General features: G+C 29.1%; 1 protein-coding gene across 5 annotated transcripts in view; it reads left to right on the top strand.

Annotated features, from left to right (window-relative positions):
• Positions 1-22,140, top strand: part of LOC132934516 (glutamate decarboxylase) — a 116,317-nt gene that overhangs the window by 18,399 nt on the left and 75,778 nt on the right. For 3 of the 5 annotated variants that reach the window (XM_061000832.1, XM_061000830.1, XM_061000833.1), the window contains exon 2: positions 18,067-18,160. In XM_061000832.1, coding sequence (XP_060856815.1) covers positions 18,067-18,160 — 94 coding nt within the window. Of the gene's footprint in view, positions 1-974; positions 1,009-1,055; positions 1,110-18,066; positions 18,161-22,140 lie in introns of those variants that run through there. The other 2 variants (XM_061000831.1, XM_061000829.1) reach the window with 2 other exon arrangements.

The raw sequence follows: 22,140 nt of genomic DNA, 5'->3' as shown, positions 1-22,140 counted from the left end.
CTTAGACGAATGACAAATATTGTGTCGTGTTAATGTTATACTTATAAGTTATAAGTAATGATAATAATATCGTTATTATACCAGTTTTACCATTAATCATATTTAATTTTAATATCTACAGACATGAATGCATGATCTCTAGTCCTTACAATCATAATATGCATTGTGCAATCTTTTGCTATATTTTCGAATAAGAATTGAATTTGCTAATTTTAATATTCATTACGACGTTTCCCTAAATATTTCGCAGGTGGTGATGCCCATTTAATATCTATACAAAATATCATTGTCATGATAGTAGGTTTAATTAAAATTACCTAAATTACATTTTTAAGTTGTAAAATAATTAAAATATTATGAATTAATGTTAAAACAAGTACCTAATTTAATTTTAGTTAATTTTTTTTTAGAAAAATTAATTACATTACTTTAATAAATTTACAAATAATCATTGTTCAAGGTGGTGTGTAGTTGTTTCTTTGGTTGTGGTGTATGATCTCGTCAATTATGTATTCTAGATACAACTCAGTGGCTAACAATTGTTCGAAAAAAACTAGTATTGCATTCTAAACGGTCTTGTGTCATATGAATACAAGTTCATATTCATACACCATATTAAAAGTTCTTAATTCTGTTTTTACAATAAATTTAACTTAGAAAATTACCTTACTTTAATGGTGAATGTTAAAGGTTTATATAATATGTTATTTAATGTTCTAAGCAAACTATTTTACTTGCAATCTTCTATTATATTATGTTAGTTTTCTATACATTATTTTATTTTATCGTTTTGTGATTTTAAAATTTGCTATATCATAAATCATTAATGTAAATTATAGTTGCAGTAGGTTTGAAGTACGTGAGTTTTACGATTTTAAACATCATTACAAATATAAATTTGAACTAATTTTTACAAAAAAAAATGTTTGAGTTTTATTTCAATATTGTTATTTTTTCTTAAAATTTATTTTCAGGTGAAACAAATAAAATATTGAATCAATGTCAAAGGTATCCTGTTAACTTGTCTTGCTAAATCAAACAAATGGTGTCTTGGAGAAAAATATAGTTTTATGCAAGCAGCAAGTCACATAATTAATTTATACATAAATGTAGATAACTTTTATTTCGCAATAAAAATAATATAAAAATAAAGGATGATAATATTTATTATAATATTATTAAAATAATTATTATCGATCGGCAAACAACATATAGTTACGTACGATTAGCTACGGCAGGAGCGGCATTTGCATCCCATATAAATTAGGCTATTTATATTTAACAGATTTGTTGTGGACATTTTTAAATGTTTAACTCACAGAAATAATACAATAATTTTGATTTTTGGTTTTAGACAAAGTATTGGGTTATATTTTATATTATATTGCGTGAGATAGGTTTTTAATAAAACAATTACGTATACTATTTCGGTCAATATTTTATCACTAACACTGATTGTATGAAAATTGTATGGAAAATCGTATACACTTGTAATGTATCAATACCCTAAGTTAAGCTTCCCGTAGAACAGAGTAGGTACACTTGGTTTTTGGGCCCAGCGCACTAACGCCAAAATACCAATTTCCTGGGTTAATAAAGGTATATGATATCATAACGTTTTTGCATATTTCACCGTCCGAATACTTCATTTTGCTTACATAAATATTACCTACATAATATAACACTGCAGTGACCCTGGGGTTTAGGTGATTTCAGAATTTTGCGTGGAATGCAAAGCAGTTGACCACAATAAATTACAGCCAACCGTAATCAGAGCCGCTCACACGATACTCTCAGATTTCAAAATCATTATCGTTTAAACAACATTACGAAATTCTAATGACTAATAATCGTTTTTTGTCTACGGTGGTGGTTAAAAGTGAGGATTTATTATTTCATGATTTAGCACTACGGACTAACCAACATAACGCCTACTTGGGATGATTGGGTTTTAATACAGTAAAAATATTTGAGCTAATCGGCAGCATTACGCTGGGTGAAAACAAAAAATGCACTATTACTATGGATAGTTTATTATTTATTTAAAATATTACCTACTTATATTAATATCATTAGTAATGTCTGATCTCAGTAGGTAGAACAAATTATCTTAAAAAAAAAAATAGCATTTATAATTGGCAGTAGCGACGTGTCATAAATTTATTGGTTGGAACAGGTTCATGAAATTTATTGTATACATTTTTATTTTGATAATAGCTTAAAACTAGTAAGTTACAAATATATTATATTGAAAATATTATTGACTATGTAGAAAATTAGGTTCAAGGATCTACGGTAATATTTGTTCGAATTACAACATAAAAATTGCTATATTTCGTTTTAATTTGTATACCTTCATATTGTTTTCTATGTATTATTCAATTGTATTACTGAAAAAAAAGAATATCAACCATTTTTCCATAGTATTATAATATTATTACGTCTATGTTTCGGTAGCTTTCACAGGCATTGTAAGAAAATCGAGACCAGTTTTAGAGGTAGATATCTATCAATTAAATAAATATTAATGTTTGCTAATCCAGAAATCTATTATAGATCATTGAAACTATTTTACCATCTGGGTCCTAGGATAATAATTTTTTAAAAAAACATTAAAGGGCCAAAACGGTTTTTTTTAGTTTTTGCACATTCGAACTGTTTATAATATGTATTCTTACACATATTTCATTAAGGAGAAATATATAACATAAAATACTTGAAACTTGATAAATTATAATACAAGTAAAAATACTCTAGTGGAATATTGTATCAGTTTATTAGGTGTCAATCGATTTTATAATCCCTATAAAATAATTGAACAACATTATAATAATTTATAAGTCTTGATTGGTCACGATTATTGTTATCCTTGCTCTTACTCAGTGACCCCTGTGTAATTGGTCTGGATTTCTTCGGGAAATTAGGTGATATCGGGCTCAGGGGTGGGGGAAATTCCAATCCACCTCCGCAGACATCACATATTATTGTCTATTATTATTATTATTATCATCATGATAGTAGAGTCTTATCGTTTCTACAGTAGCGCTGGTTTAACGCAGAACGTGATTTATATAGGTATATATATATATATATATATAAATAATACACGCACCCGGACCCCTTCGCTTTCGGGGTGCAAGGGGGATGTATTTCGATTAACGTAAGATTTCGTGTCCGATTCAGAGGAATCGTCGTCGTAAAGTCGTAAGTACTTAATACTTCCTCTTCAACTCGAAAACATTTCTTCCGTTGTATATATACATATACGCTCATACCGTCATACCTATAGCGATCCACTCGCGTTCACCCGAGCGCCTGTTTGTGTGTGCGCGCACCAACGCGTAATGTCTCGTCGGGACCGTTTTGTAGGCGGACCCAAAAAACGAGGTCAAACATCGCTGACCCGCCTTCGCGCCCTCTTCTACAACCCTAGAAACCAGGAAGGACAGGGGATCCGTACGCCCGAGGAATCCCGAACCATAGGCTATCGATTATGTTTTTAAGTACGTGCCGTCCAAAAGTCCCCTTCTGGAGAGAACTTAGCGCCACCGTCACTGCAGCAGCCGCGACTCGCAAGGATAGTTCGAAATTCGATATTTTCCTTTTAGGTCAACCTGCACGTTTACACGGGAATCTCGGAATACGGTTATAGAATAAAATTACACTAATACATAATATTATAATATATTGTGTGTATGGCCGTGTAGGGTATAATATTATATCATCATAGCGTTACGGTTTAATATAATAATAATAATAATAATTCTTTATTTATATGGAATAAACTCCGTTTAACATAATATAATAATAAATAAAAATAACAGTTTTAAATAGCCATTTGGCAATTAACTATAGTATAGTTGGTTTCACGCAATAAATAATTACATAGTTATAATTAAATAATTAAAACACAATACATAGTAAGGTATAGGTGGCGAAGTAGCGTATAAGCAATGCATAACAATGGTACTAGTAATAATAATAATGATAATATTACAATGAAAACGAATATTAGAATTTAATCGTTTTTAACATTTATTTAAAATTTTCCACATTTTTTAATTAAAAATATCAACGTTTAGAACATTAAAATATAAATGAGAGAATAAGTGAGATAACTTTTTTATTATATTTTCTGAATAAATATGTATATTTTATTCTAATATTAAAAGTGTACATATAAAATTTAATTTTCAAGAAGAAATGGCTGCTTGAATTATTATTAATAAGATTTATAAAAATATAAAAATATTCATAGTATTAAAAACACCAAAATAAAACTATATAATGTATTAATGTATAACTATTAACTGCATTACTGTAGGCGTTTGAATTCGTAAGACTGAAAATTATGTTTTTTTTAGTGTATTTTAAATACATTATGTATATTAATATATATGTTAAAATCACATTAAAATTAAATTAAATACTTTAAAATGCCTATATTTTGTACTTAAGTTAGATTTTTGAATTTTTCCATTGACCCTTACCTCCTCCCCACCATACAATAGTTATGTATAGATACGCCACTTGAATAATCTCTAAATATAGTAACTAATTAGTAGCTGTCAATAACAACCTGGAGAACGTATGGATCATTGCATTCAGAATAATTGTTTTTTGTTTCTAGTATAAATTACTGAATATACCTCTAAACATTATTTTTTTAGAGTCAATAATAAATATCAAATACAATTAAATATTAATAGTAAAATGGTGCAAAAACCAATTTAGATAAAGTACTGGGACCGGATCTACTATCAAATAAAAACATAATATATTTTGCGAAAAAAAATATAAAAAATATAAATTTCCGCCAATTGACATAATATGTTTACACACATTTTTATATTGTATTAAATATTATTTTGATTTAATTGTATTGTACGTCGCACTATTAATAAACAAAACCTTGAATTTAAATAAAAATTAATTTTTTCAGCGTATTGTAAAACGTATAGCTTTAAGTTAAACCTTAAAATTATTATCTAACAACGAAGTAAATTCTGGAATTTTATTCGCATTTTTTACTTATTATTAATATATTAAACTGTATTTTTAGAGAATTTACTCAAGTCTCAAAATATTTTAAGGTTCTATAGTACATTAAATTCATAGCCTTATTATGTTATTAATAATTGATGTTCCTCGGTCCTATTTATACCGAAGCACGTTCGGTTCCCTCCTGCGCATCCTTCCGAAATCTTCATGTCACCTTATCGGGATGGCACAGCGTTCGTAAATATTCATTTATGCTATAATATGGTGGTAGAAACATGGTTGTACAAACTATACCATAATCACATTTCATGGAATCTCTGACAGTTTGTTTAGAATGCTAATAATAAAATCGATTAAATACGGATGGACAGTAAATTTATATTTTAAATTTTAAAACACACATATGCGACTTGTTTAATTTTTTTTTCTACCTAGTCCATTCCAACCAGTTCTTCTATTACCTCCATTATCACTCTATTGTTTATTTGTCACTATTATAATTACAAACAAATTCAAACCACCACGTCTTCCAAACATATTTTTTGACGGACCCAATATCTATGGTACTCGAAGTTTAATAAAAAAAAAAAAAAATACGAATTTTGAAATTTGAGTTAGATACATCAACATTTTCAAAAAAGTGATCCAATAAATAATTTACAGTAAAAAGGGAGGTTTTGATTAAAAAAAAAAAACAAGTTTGTATCAACACAGGACACTACTTCAGTAATACAACAAATCTCAAGAGTTTCTAAATATGGTCTTCTAGTATATTTAAAAATTTCATTAAATTTATTATTAAAGGAAAACGGGTACGAGCATGCTTGGTTAATAACCACAGTGTAAAATTTTGATTACACGTGTATCTGCTAATAGTTATAAATTATATTAGTTGTATATAGCACCGTCCATGTTTAATAACAATTGTGAATCAAAATCTATACATGTCCATTGTCCATTGTCCGTGTAGTTTGCTGTCATCCTCTGATGCATTAACCCTCTGAATTCATATATTTGGTATACTGTTTAAGAGGAAGTGGCGTCCGCATGTTTTGTCTGTGTATTACGACGTAAATATTATTATTGAAAATTTGCGTTCAGGAGATTCCATTTTGGGTTGTTAGTTTTGTTATTACAGTAAATATTAAATTTAAATGTAAAACGCAGATAAACTTGTTTTTTTTTTTTTTTATTAAATTAAATTAATTTGAAAATAAATTAAAAATGATCTTAACTCGCTTTATAATTAAAATAGAAAAAACCCAATGCGAGAATTATACAGATAATACATACTTACTTTTAATTTGATAATAGTTAAATTTATTGTAATAATTAAACTAACAACTTAAAATTGATTCTGCCGAATTCAATTTTGTTATGATATTTACGACAGAGACGACACATGCAGACATCGCCGTCTCTTAATATACCAATAAAGCTGAAATAACATTTGTATTGTTTCTTTATTTCCTATCAGAACCATAATATTACAAAAACTCAGACACGTCGAAAACGTTCAATATAGGTATTATTCAAATGTGGTGCCTGTTCGTCTATGTTTTTCAACCATTTTATTTTGACTGGTTTTTTAAATTACATTATTTTATAAAATCTAAATTCCAAAAGTGACTACCTTTCAAATTCAACGCGCAGTAAACCTCGGTTGTAAACGTGCGAAACATTTTAACATAAACGGCCAGGCCCTCGATTATCAAACCTTATACTTTAGACGTCGTTAGTCCTTAAGGATTAAGTACAAACTTAAATATATCAGTGTTCATTGATGTGTTCAAATTTCTAAAACGATTAGTCGAGAATAGACTAAATTATTTACTTTTCTGGTTTATATACTATATAATCCTTTTGGCACAATATATAAACATAATCACATAAGTTATTATCTGTTTAACTAAAACTTATGCATAGCCGCATAGGTACTATCTCGTGAAATTTTCATTAGTTGTGATTATTTATGTTTCAAAACCAAATGTTTATACTCTATAGTAAATGTTTTCACCCGACAGCGAGAACATTTTTAAATAATTATGTACTTAATATAACGCACTAGTGCAATCGATAATACAATTATAGCATGGGGTGGTTTGAGTATTACTTACATTGAAAATTAAACTATTAATAGCTCAAAAAAATATATATTCTAAAAAAGCCTAAAACTTATCCATGAGAACAATTATTTAAAGATTTTAGTGTACTTAATATTCAATATTTGTATCATAGCAAATTCCTTCAATACATAATATTTAAACATAAAACGATAATTTATACGCACAATAATTATAAAATATACGTTCCGAAAACAATCTAATAATATCCTGAACATACTATATAAAAGTAGGTAAGTCGTTATTTTATGCCATGTGGACTCAAATTACTTTCCATATAATATAAAAAACTGTAAATCGCTATAAATTTATTTGAGAAAATAGTAAAACAGTGGTTAAATACGTTACTTTGATTTAATACCTTACACTGAAACATATCATATTGGTTCAGAATTGTATACGTTTTGATATTATACTAATAAAGAATTTTTTTTAGAATTTAAACTTAATAATTTTATATAACCCAAAAAAAATTGTGTATTTCTTATTTATTTTTATTTATATTTTATTCCACATTTATATTACTTTATTTTACTTTTACTAATCAAGAATGTATCTAGAATTGAAACTCAATTACACACACTCTAACATCCATAATTATACACATTTTTTTTTGTTTTCTTACATTTAGAAGTTCAGATTAATTTTTCCTGTATTACCAATAGGCAATAAGAGGTTTCTTCAGTGGTGAACAGAGCCAAACTAACTGAATAAAAAGTGTATAGTTGTAACTTGGCTGAAAAAAATAAATGTAAATTGTATTATTGTACTGGGCTACCAACTCGTACATTCAATAAATAAATAATATAATCTGATTACAGAAAATCTTGACAATCATTTGTCTCCACTCTTATATATTTTTCAAACTAAATTTCTCTCTAACAGTCTAATGTTTATATAGGTACTCACGACTCACCTATGTAGACAACTCAAATCCTTACCTATCCCATTCATGAGCCCATGACTCATTCGTTATCAATAGTAACACAATTAAATGGACTGTAGTAGTGTAGTGTACTTACTAGAGTATTCGTCTATGCCAGGTAAAAGATCCAGAGACCAGAGTACAGCGCTGATCAGTGAGGGCACATCAATTTTGTCACAACACAAAAACAATATACAATGATTATAAATGCTAAGATACAGTGTTTATAATCAATAGTAGTATCCAGTAATAGGTACCGATATGCATTGATGTGGTAGTGGGGAGATGCCCCTAAGCCAAGGCTCCGAATCTGTCCCAGGTCTATATATATATATATATATATATATATGACAAAACAATTTAAAATGTGGCGATGTTATAGAACATAAGAAATAGGTAGTAACTTACATAATATTTGAATAATTTTTATTATAGTAGGCATCTAAATAATAAAATGCACCAATAACACTAACATCAGTTGTTATAAACACTTATAGTTGGTAATATAAGAGAAATACATACCTAATATGCTTATATATATGTGATTATAAATTATTGTTGTGTTTATGCGAAAAACGCATAGCACATCAACGTAAAAATTCATGAAAATATCACATCAAAAATCATTATAATTTCAAAACAGCTTAAGAATTATAATAATATATTCTAACCACGGTGTATACCTACTGTATAATGTATATTGTATATATAGTAGATATAATATACTGTATACAATATACACATAAATATAAGGCTAAATCTGGTTAATATATACATTAGAATATTTTATGCAAATATTAGGTGTAAAAATAGATGTATTAAGTATTTAACCATAGGTAATAGCTTAATCTGTGTGTGACTGACGAGCTAAGTGTGTGATTTAGGTGCCTATCGCAGTTATGCATTATTAATATTAAACTTTATGAAATTTAGATAATTATTTGACTATCGTGATATTGTAAATAATATTATTATAATCGATAATATTATTAATTTAAATTTAAATTGGTTAGAATTGTTTGATTAATTAGTGTTTATTATAGTGGTTGTTGATATTTTATACGGCTTTAGTCAATAATGAAATCACACGTTGACGTAAAATTGATAATCCAACAGTATACAATCGCTTTGAACACAGTCCAAATGTATATTTACGATCTAGTCAATGTGGGTGATAAATTATGAGTGAATACTGATGAGTGATGACCGTTGTAGAAGTGAAATATGTGAATGTTATCATATTCAATTTCCAAACGCTATATAATTACTATATAGAATAATAAATAACTATAATAATAATACATCGAATATTTTACAGGTTACTCAACACAGCATTTATTTTGATGCCAAGTGTTTGTCTTTGATTACAACCTGTGTGAAAGGCATCTAGCGTAATTAATGTAACAAATAATATACTTCATGACATATTTTAGATTCTGAGCGAAGCAATGAATGTATTGATTTTACATTTTTCAATTTTTTTAGTTTTTATTTTCTATAAATATCAATAAAATTTTATCTGTTGAGTAAAAAAGCTTAAAAATTTATTAGAAGTCTCCTAGGTTATTGTTTCAAAGGCAGATGAAAAAAATTAAAAATCCTTAGTCACAGTTTTTATTAATAAGCATTTAAAGTTCAAATTTTGACAAAATACTGAAAAATCACGAAAGTTAGCAAATTATTTTGAGTTGAGAATTCATAAAAATTTTTATTTTTAAATCTAAGATTTGAAAATGTAATATAAGATTACTCATAAATATGTCTACCTTTATCAAAAAAAAAAATGTCTACAAGAAAGTAAAATTAAATTTTTATGAGCGTCTGAAATTTATATTTTTACAACATTTTATATTCACTCGATTTCTCATGTAACAATTTTCTTATTTTATTGTAATTAAAAAACGAATGATTGTAGATACTTGAAAATTTCACTGAATGTTTATATTAGCATTTTCTACACACCATAAAATTTTGAAAATATTTTGACTCTTTTTGAGCTGTTTACGGACATTGTCAGTTTTCAATTTTTTTAGTTTTTTTTCTATAAATATCAATAAAATTTTATTTGTTGGGTAAAAAAGCTTGAAAATTTAATATAAGGCTCCTGATATACCGTTCTAATAGCAGTTGAAAAATATTAAAGATACATATGCACAATTTTTTTTTATAAGCATTTAAAGTTCAAATTTTGACAACATTTATCAAATTTATAATGTATTAATTATTTTGTAGTTAAAAATATATAAAATGTTTAACTTTTATGGCTAAGGATTGAACATTTAAAACAAGGCTCCACGTAAATAGGTTATATATAAATTACTTTATTCACAATAATATCATCAAATATACTTGGTAATATCATAGGCTGACTGACCGTTTTCGCTCAGAATCGTTTTTCTTATACAATGATATTATATCATTGAATTCAAATTTAACACCATCCATTACTGTGACCCACTTGTAATCTACTGTACAGCAGAGCGACATCCACTTATCCACCTTTTTTTATTTTATTTTTTAATTCATTACATAGTGTATAATTATACATATTACATACCTACACTGAGAGCGCTAGGAAGTTGTGATTCTTCCTATGCCAAATAGCTGATATTTAGCGACAAACTGTGCGCAATCACGAGGGACTCTGAAGACCAATTTCTATAATAATATACGGTGTTGATTAACCTGTACATAATCTTCAACCATGTAATAAAGTAATAGCGATTCTGATGAGTTTAGGTAGTTGTTTTAATACAAAAGTAAAAGCAAACAAATGCGTTTAGTCACATCATTTCAGTAAACAAAAACAAGATTATAAACATAAGGAAGAGTCTTTGGGGATTTCCCAAGCGTTAATCTCCCAAGTCTCTTTATTTGCACCAATGGTTAACACGCTTCACATCATAAAAAGTAACTGTATGAGTTATTTTGGAAAAATATCTTCATCAATAATCATATAAAAAACCCGTTGAAAAATATTTTTTTGATAAATTAATGTCAGGGGAATTTCAAATCCTTTCATCCTATCATTTCTACAGCTTTACCCCACTATTTTTCATTGTAACTCAGGGCAATATTTATGCATTTTATTTTCGTTTGGATCTCGATAATGGAAAATATATTTATAAATAAAATGAAATGTAAAAAAAAGTACATTTGCCGAATATAATAACCTTAGAATTTTCTTTTCTGGTTCGAATATTATACTAAATCGATAATATTTCCATATATTAAAAATAAACCATCTCGAGCGCACATTTAAAATTCAAATAAAATAATTATAATATATTACTGGAAAAAGTAAACATTCGGTATTAATATAGTTTATCCAATATAAATGTTGTTGAAAAATTTATATTTTCAAACTATTTATTTTTATTTTTTAAGATAAAGTAGATAAATAAGATAAGATAGAGTATCTTCAAAAAATTGCCCATCCCATCATGGCACGATCTAGTACCTAGAAACCGGCAACAAAAATTATTGTTTATATATTATAAAGATTCTAAAAATAAAGTAGAACTGCAATTAAGTTTTTAATTATTAATTTTGCTAGACTAATAGAAAAAAACCTGAAAACAATATATTGTTTTACCTTTTACACGTTTGTAACAAATTTGGTTTTTGACTTTTTGAATAGACATTTCTAGCTTTGCGAGCTTTTGTAAATCAGTGTCAGTTTGCGTGCAGGGGATACGCGTGATATACGCGCTCAGCACTTTTGGGGATTCCCACTTTACCGCCCGCTGGACGGAAAAAGGTCGCTTTCCAACGCTTCAACCGCCGTCGAAAACTAAACTTTCGTTGCATGCGTGACAAAATAGTATATTGTGTGGCAAGGGCGGAAATTGCCTTCCCGCACGAGTCACACATACTATTTTTTGTCACGCCTCTGCATTCATCGATCACGGCAAAGGTAATGCAGGTGATCCATGCAACAACTAGACTATAATTCTACGACAACAATATTTCATTAAAAAAACGATTTGGTTTTATTTATTTCAAGCGTCACGCATATAGGTTATAATTTGTTTATGAGATGTAACCAAAAGTTTATTTAATTTGTAAGGAACTGACGACCGTGGTATAGATTTCAGTGACTGTTTGTGCAGGGTATACGCTGGACGGAAAAATTACGCTTTCCGACGCTTCAACCGCTATTGATAACCAAACTTTCGGTACAGGCGTGACAACATTTATATTTATGTAAGACTAATATAAATTAAACTTACCAAATCTCGATTTACAATAAAAATATGACTTAATATTATATGACTTGTCAATTATACTATTGTGCTTTTCAAAAGGCAATCCACCACAAGTACAGCCATGCCAATATGTGCATTCAAATATGTTTTATACTACGGAATCTCATCACTCCATATAACAATCGTAATATTGGTAGGCGTATATTATCAAAATACAATGTAACACATCAATGTCGTTGGATTTGATTGAATATAATATATATATTATTTTGATAGAATATACATCAGAAATATTAAGGCAATACGCCAATACCAAATGGATTCGCGTTGAGTGTGTCTATTTATTTATTTAATACAAAATGACAATTAATGTAGACTTACATAATATTATAGTTACATTCCGTTTGTCAAAGTACAATGATACACTTTGATACATGAACCAGGTGAATCGTGAATGGTCTTAAGTTCAAAGGATCACCCCGTAAATATAACATAATAATATGTAGGTAATAGGTATTATGCGTACAATATAATATCAATTAAATAATATTAACAAACGGATCACAGGCACCACTCCATTTTCAAAAATTGATTTACCACTTACCTACGCCAAACGGTACGTATGTATAAATAATGGTACGATACGTGACAGTGGTTTATTGGATAAGTTCACAGTGTACAATATAAAATAAAAGATAATATACATAAAATATGGGCCACCTGACCGGGTCATGTGCAATATGTGGGAGGGTGTGGGAGGGGTCGGTTGAGGGGCTTTCACGTTCTGGAAACTGTCGGGAGTCGAGGAGAAAAAATCGCTTAGCGTTTAGTGTCACGACGACGACGTCTACTATTGCCAATTTCTTGGAAAGTTTTGTTAAAAAATGTTAATACGTGCCAAAAGGCGAATCGCCTTTGCCAGCCCTATAGCCAGATCACGCCTTCGTGACACCCCCCCTCCATCCTATCTCAGAGACCACACTACCCATCTAACCCTTTCAGATCGTATACGGTACGGTATTCGCAACAAATATATATTATATTCGCTGCTGCTGTTGCTGCCGCAAGTCCCCCCGTCGTCGTCGTTATAATAATATATCGTTATTGTTATTGGCGCGAACGCTGTCATCGGACGAAAAAAAAATGCATATTGAAGGTACGATATATGCGTTGCGTGGCATTGTTCGCGTGAAACTGAATTTTACTTATTCGCGGGTCACGTCCTCCTCCACGTGTTCACCCGGTTGCGATACTTGCCCCATTGAAAGCGATGAAACGGGTACGAAAAATAACGATTTCAGTCATCGACTAACACAACAGTCAACAGTATTATATTATTAGGTCCTGGATTTAATCGTCGTAGAAGACTGTGAAATATCATCCATTAAATATTTATGAAAAATATTATGCGATAACAAAAACTATACTTGTCCGACTGGATGGTAATCCATTATTACGATGCTCATTAAATACCACAGCATCACATTTCACAAGCTGTAAAATTATACATGTCTATCACACTATGCAATTAAAATACATAGGACATTTCAAATTACTCAACAATACATTGCGCAGACAAGCGTAAAAATGCTTATAAAAAATTAATGTGAAATTACACTCAACTTTTTTTTAATTTCCATTAACAGCAACCTACTAGGATCTTTGTATTAAATTTTCAAGTATTTTGACTGAGCAAAAATGTTTCTGTAAACAATAATTTAAAAAAAAAACGAATAAAATTCGAAATTTTTTTTTATACCTATAAATAGCTCAAAAAGAGTCCAAATATTTAGAAAAGGTTATGGTATATAAACATTTGGTTGAAATTTAAGGTATCGATGGTTGTTGTTTTTTAGTCACACCAAAAACTAAATCGATTTAGTCAAAAATTGGTTTTGTGTAAAAATCCCGTTTTCCTTATTATATTTTTGTTTTTTTCCGGTGCTTTTAAAAGCTATTACAAATTAAGTACAACATTTCTTAAGTACCACCAATATGGCAATATATTTCCAAAACATATTATGCACAAAATATTCTTTACTCTAGAAATATATTTTTTAATGCACTAAAAATGTTGTATATCATAGGAAAATCAATCGTTGAGAAATCTTATCCAATTGGAGATCCATTAACTATCAGTAAAAATATGTAAAATCATAATACTCCGGTCTCTGATGATAACGAAGAAATTTTTTACAAATAAAATCTATGATGCTACAATATTATTTTTCTCATACTTCATTTTTTTATCATTCAAATATTCAAATGTGTAGGTATTATAATCTGATTATTATTCAATATTAATATTACTGTCAAAACAAGAATACGTTTTTTTTTTTTAAAGAAATCTTACTCGTTTGACGTTCAGAAACTATATTTAATAACAATGATAATTTTGGAATGTGAACTTCATTGTTCATATAAAATATAAATAATAAGTGTTGACAGAGCTGGCACATTAAAATAAATTGTCAGTTTGGAAGAAGAATCTAGTACTTAGAAGTTAGAATTATTCCAATTTAAATTAATTTAATTTTAAATCAGTATTAAATATGATTATTTATATAACAGAAATATCATATTATTATATACAATATATTAAAGTGAGTAATATTATGTGAAAATTGTATTCATAATTTGAATAAGTATAATAATGTAATATTGTCTTATTCTTATACATTATTATTAAAAGCAAAATAAATATTACAAGCTCATGTCACATTCTTACTTAGAATAATAATATACATATACGTATTGCAGTATACTTCTAGCCTTTGGGCTTTTATCGGTGATGTAGTAATGATTTGTACTGGGATTTGTATGCACATTTCGTTTATGTTACGATCAAAATGTGAAATCTGGCATTGTGCAAAGTGCCTAGTTTTAGTGATCAACGTAGGAAAACGTTTTACTTTATCCGGGCATTCTACACAATGGCCAAATAATAAAAGGGCAAAGTAGATAATAAATATTATCATAATTATAATAACTAATATTATTTTGTGCATGAACCACTTCTGTGATTACATTGAAATGGCAATGAACTTATTATAACTATTTATTATTTTATTGGTATAATTTGAACTAGTACCCACTATTATACGGCTTTTGGGGTTGCAGAGTCACACAGAACTTTAGCAACCACGCTCGTGTCTTACATAAAGTTTTACACGAACTGCTGCATCGCCGTATCCTTAGCCAGCCAAATTGGAAAATTTTCTCACTGCTTGTCTTTGACTAATTTGTATTTGTAGTATTTCATTAGCCTATATAAACATTTTCTTGCATATTTTGAATTGATTCCTACTGTACTCAATTTATATAGTTTTACTACAGACGTTCCAATTTCTATTGGATCTTGAGCTTAAACATTTATTGACTAATTTTGCACAAAACAAAGCTCGCAAAATAAATTTAATTTGATTTATTTTGGATATTGTAGTTGTATTTATTTCATATATTTTTATAATTTATGATAGTGTATAATGTCACCATCATGTCGGTCTTAAAATATGGCTCGTATTATTTTCACATTAAATTAATTTTAATATTTACTTATTTATACCTCCCTCTCCCCCAAACAATTTAACTATTGAATAAGGGCAGCGTAAATTAGATTTGCCTAGGGTGGAAAAAACTCTAAGTCCGGCCTTGATTAGGTACTTACCTAGTACAGTATAGTAATTCTGATTGCAAATTCTCAAAACCATATTTTCTATTATACTAAGCTTTTTTTGTAATTATTTCGGTTAATGTAAATTATTACGGGTATTTTGACAAGTTTTACGGGTATAGTAGTTCGTTCCCTGGTTCACCCCTTATCCCCCCCCCCCCCCCACACACACACACATTTTATAAGTATTTATATATTATAATATTCAATATTGTAATATGAAGTCCGCGCTGGCGACAGAATATTTATGTAATAATATTAATGAATATGGATTCACCACCGATAAATTATACCAGAGCACCGGATTCGTGTTTTTATTTCGGTAGTTCGGTATACGTACGCAAATATAATAATATAGGCCCGCGAGTACAATAAACGAAAAGGTCGACGGAGATAAAAAAATTGTCCTGCGGCTCGAATCCCGTGCCGTTCTGCCTACGAATTAATCGATATCGTTTAGTCAGTATAATATTATGTATATATATTATATGCCCGCCGCCGCTGCCGTGATTAGAGTGGACGAAAAGGGGTAAACCCGACCGGTGACTGGCCGGGGGGGGACTTTTCACGGGGGGGTTCTCGGGGGGATGAAGGGGTTGTAGGCGGACTCGCGCCCGTGGGAAGGCGGTCGACGCGCGGACGACGTGCGCTTGCGCGGCACGCACGCCTACGCTGGGCCCCGGTAAGTCCGACGGGGGTGGCTTCGACCCGGAGCTCGCGGGGGGGAATACCGCGACGTGCCCTGTTTTCACTCTGGCGAAATCCATTCCGACGACATTCGCTGGTCTGCAGCCGACTGCTGTCTTCGAGCTCACTCCACTGTCTCGCTGCACCGTCGCCACTGCCGTGCCACTTCGTCACTTGCACAAGTCTTCATCATCGTCTAGCCGTGACGACACGACTTACTACGTCTCTACAGCGAAGAAATTCGCGTCCGAATAATCCGGTAAATACGCGATTCTGCTCATCGTCGTCGGCGGCAGAAAAACGGTCTACCGCTGCAACGACCGTATTATAATAAATTATTAATATGATACAATTTATTAGTATATTAGTATTATGCAATCAGAATTCGTAAAATTATAAATAAAGTTACAATAATCGTTTCAAATAGACTGTACCGGTCGCCCGCCGAGTTGTCAGTGGCGTCATTTCATATTTTCCCATATTATTTCTAATAACTATTGTTATCTGTAGCCTATAAAAAATGTCCTGATATTACGTTATTGTCTCCAATTTAAGAGGGTATAAGGAGCTTATATATTTATCCTGTTGGTTGAACAATTATCATTAGTACACGAGTAGGTGCATGTTTTTAGATACACATCATCTTTTTTTTTTTTTAAATAAAATATGATATAGCAATGGATAATTTAATCAATGAATTTATCATACATGTTTATAATAACAATGACAATTGAGTATAATATTATGTATATTATAATGTTATGTGAATATGAAATCAATCTATATGAAAACAATTTAAATAAATAATAAAACAGACTCATAGTATCATTATTTAATGTTAAGTAAAAATTCTGATCTAAACAACAATGGGATAACATTTCTAACTCATCAACCTTCCTCTCCCTCCCTGCGCAGTTGACGCCACTGTCCAGTGACACGAGAAAATATCGCATTATATTATTTTCCATCTATTAATTTCTGTAGGTTCATTTTTGTGACAAATGCTGTAACGAATTTTTATTATTATAAATATATTTGTTGTTGTTATCTAATATTTATTATGAGTTATATTTATTTGCCTCATATTATAAGTTGTGTTTCATTTTATTGACAATCATCCAAGCATATTATAATATACAAGGTACCTCTTGCGACAAACTATACGTCTCATCGAGTCCTGCAGCACCACGACGACGTGTATATATACATAAACCTTTGCAGGCACACGTTAAACGAAACGACGACGACGTATACAATATTATTAATATGTTGTGTCGGTACACCCTAAACTTTTCCACCACTCCCCACACATCCCACTTACGACCCTTCTGTGCATCTTATCGCACTCACACACATAATACCAAATTACATGATTAGCGTATATCAATATCATAATATGATCGCGAATAGTTTGAAACCCGTTTTTTTTTCTCTTTTAACTGTTTTCAGATACAGCCGACCGCCGTCGCGATGAACTCCAAACCCGATGGACAGCAGTCCAAGTACCAGCTGTCCAAGGAAACGGCTGGACTCCGTTCAACGGGTAAGGATTGATGATAATTATTAATTATAATTTGTACGCAGTAAGACTATTTTATACTGTTATACTGTTATGACATACCTATTTGACTTATGGAAAAAGTACTTTTTGTGCAGATGTTGAATTTGTGTTAGTATAGTTAATTAAAGTTTAGTATAGTAAGTGGTTATGTTAACTATACCGTGATTGGTATAATGGTATGGATATAGTGATAATTCAGATAATTGTATATTTTATTAAGCTGTGTATACCAATAACATGTTAAGACCGTTAAGTGATTGTTAATATTGGAATATTATTTCAACAATAACAACAAAACACTCCATTCTTATGTGCAACTACCACTATACTTACTGCCTACGCCCTACATAGGTAATAATTATAATATGCCTTTCCAGTCCTGCTAATATCATATTTGTGTCATTTCCTGTAATTGTTAGAACGGTTTAGGAACTTAAGCTAGTGATTTTATATTTTGTTTATTTTTTATTATAGTTGCTTAATAAAATATTGTCCTAAAATATTAATCTAAGAAACAACTTAATGTTAGGCGTAAGGTACTTCCTTGTGGACGGCAAACAAAGTTGACAATTTGTAATTTCATAAATCCCAATCACCATTCAAGTTGTGTTTTTTGAAGCCCTTTTTAATAATTAAACGATGAGTTTATAATAACTGTTAAAATTAATGAATAAACATAATAAAAATAACAGAAATGTGTGCTTTTTAAACATAATATAAATAATATAGATATATAGACAATAGATGTTATAGTAGGTTCTTCCATTATACTTTGAACGATATTATGATATAACACTCAAAATGTTTTTTTCTAAATAATATTAAAGCAGTCCTAAATGGGCACAATGAGTATTAAAGTGTGTATTTTAAAATGAAATAATAATACAATTGTTTGTAACTTGAATTATTATAGGTAAAATGTAAAAATAAATGTCCTCATAAATAATATTCAATTATGCAATTACATAAATTAATAAAACAATATATTATCATGTATTTGATCTAGTAAAATATTTTATGATATTGGTACACACCTGAAAATACATTTAAATATTATATAATAGTATTTCAGAGGAATTATATTATAATATAATATAAAATATTATGTATAACATTATTGTTCTTGCCTACATACTTTCTTAATTCTTACTTATATGACTTAAAATTCAAACTAACCAAGTGAAGTAAACTTTAGTATTAAAACTCATATACTATTAATAAATTAATGGATTCTAGTACAATAGAACATTAATAGAATCGTTTATAATTCTATTGTAAAACTTATGATTTATGCTAGGTAAAATATACGTATCGCGTTGTTATTGTTGTACTTTTTGAATGTTGTTGGATTATTGTGACTATGTGAGTTTAGTTTCAATGAAAAATACAATAAAAATACCTACAGTTAAAATTTCAGAACAGTCTCGAGTCTCTACAAACATGCCTATCTGATCCGTAGGTACAATAATATAATGTACCTAACATCCATTGGTCTTCTAGATTTTTAATTAAATTTAATCCATAGGTACATTTTTAAACTTTTCATTACCTACCCATTATATTTCATATATACCTATTAATATTAATTAAAAAACCATTGCTTTTAATATTTATATTAACCATGCATATTTACAAATTAACTTATTTAACTTATTTTTGTACCTTGTTTTAAATATTACCATCGACATAGCTTACTTCTCAGTACATGAATATAGACATATAAGTATACTTGTTGGTATAGGATATTTTAACTAAAGATCAAATTTTAAATACTGTGATAATAAATTTCATACATACCTAATAATATCTACAGAATATAAAAAAAAAATTAAGATAATTTACAATGTATTGTATAATAGTATATAGTATTGATGCATTTAAATCACTGTTACCGACTGTCTTCAATTCCTCTTCAAGTTTCTAACAGGTAATAACAACACGTTTTCCAGACCCATATCAAACGTTTCAAAGAAAACCCTGTCTTAACAATGGAATATGGAAACATGATAAATGTCTTTGTTAACTAAATATCTTTCAATATGAGATTAATCATATTGGCAACTTGAGTAGGTACTATTAACTTTATAAAATGTCAGTAACGATTAAATCCGTTAAATTGAATTGTTCCATATAGTGTACTAAAAATTTAAAAAAAAATTAAATTACAACATCGCTGTAAGTACATTTTTGAACATTTTTATTAATGATTTTTTGAACTCAGTTAAGTTAAGTTAATATGCACCAATAACAAAAAGTTAAAAGTTAAAAGTTATTTTAACTGTAGGTTAGCTCAGTTAAGTTTAAAGTTAATATACTCTTTTTGTTAACTTTTTATTAAGTTAAAGAAAAGTTAAGTTATTTATGAAACGCTAGCGTACTTAATTTTTTCCAACCCAAAACTAAATTATAGGATATAGTGTTTATACTTCATACAGTATTTCTATATAAGTTAGATTCGAATGATTTTTTAACTTTAAACAATTTACGATACATTTTTTTGACATGAAAACGCAATAGACTGAAATAGTGAAATATAATAAAATTCAAAACAAAATAAATTAACTTAACTTACTTCTTAAAATGAAAAATTAACTCCATATTTATATTCCATACCTGGGCAATTACCTACCCGCAATAGTTATTATCAACAAATTTAATAGGTATTAACACTAATCTAAACAACGATAAACGCAAAATACATGGATAACGTTTTAATTCTGAACAACGATAAAAGCAAAAATTGTGTAACGTTTTAATTGCAAATAACATAAAACGGAATTTTTTTTCAAATGCAAGCCCTGGTTTAAAATAATAAAATGTACATAAACTGTAGTTCACCAAGACTATATTATATTCGTGGTACAGTTTTCGTATTTCTTTCCGACCTCTCTTTGCTGGTTTAACCGACATAATATTCTCATGTGGAAATAAAGCATAAATATACTTTATCGGAGTCTCGTACATGATATTATGCAAAGGCAGTGCACACGGGATTAGGTCACAGGCTTACACGCTCACATATATATTATAAAATGTACCTACACAAATATCTTTATTGCGACAAATGTGCTTTGCATCATTCCGTGCAATGTCCCGTTTCGTATCCCAGCAACGGTTACGGCGATAGTTCTGCCTTTTTCGGGCAAATCCGATTATATTTTATTTGCACGCTTCCACGGTTTTGTACGGTGTACGTACTATGTATTTGAAAAATCAGTTTGCCAAAAAGATAAATCAGTTTTTGAGAAAGTTCTGTTCGAGTTTATTGTAACTTAAACCGTGTAAAGAAATTATATGTATTGATTTATACATGATGGTACCAGTATGCGTTTCAATTCACTTACAACATTTATTTTTCTTGCTAAAAACCAAATTTATATTTTTATGAATTTTTATGTCAATGAATGTTAAATTTAATTATTATTACTTGGTATTGTTACATGAATTATTTGAATTTTCCATGAAAACGATTTAGTGAAAAAAATATCTTTATTTTCGTTTAACAACCATAAAATAATCCGATTAATATCTTTGGAGCTCTCATAAATGTGCTATGTCCTAAAAACCCGTAGGTACCTACGTGTAGTGGGAATTAGCCAACTAATCACTATTCAACTAGATAAAAATAAGTATACATATTATACTATAATTATTAATATCGACAGTAAATTGTACTGTCTCAAATAATGAGGGAGGTATGTTTCAATAATACCTACCTATGTGTATATGTAATTTGTTATTATATAAGACTAACTAGGTATACCTACATTTAATTTTAAAAAATCACAATTACAATTATTAATATAATTGATTTTATAGGATTAATCAGGTTAGTGATTAATTAGGTACGTATGTGTAAGAGATGGTTAGTAACAACAGTAATAATTGATTTTATTTTAAACTTATAATATAATAATATTATAGTTTGTTTTTATAAAAACTCCATCATAAAATAAAATGTA

Source organism: Metopolophium dirhodum, chromosome 1 (genome assembly GCF_019925205.1).
Source record: "Metopolophium dirhodum isolate CAU chromosome 1, ASM1992520v1, whole genome shotgun sequence".
NCBI classification, from domain to species: Eukaryota; Metazoa; Arthropoda; class Insecta; order Hemiptera; family Aphididae; genus Metopolophium; species Metopolophium dirhodum.
This window is presented reverse-complemented; position numbering and strand designations above follow the sequence as displayed.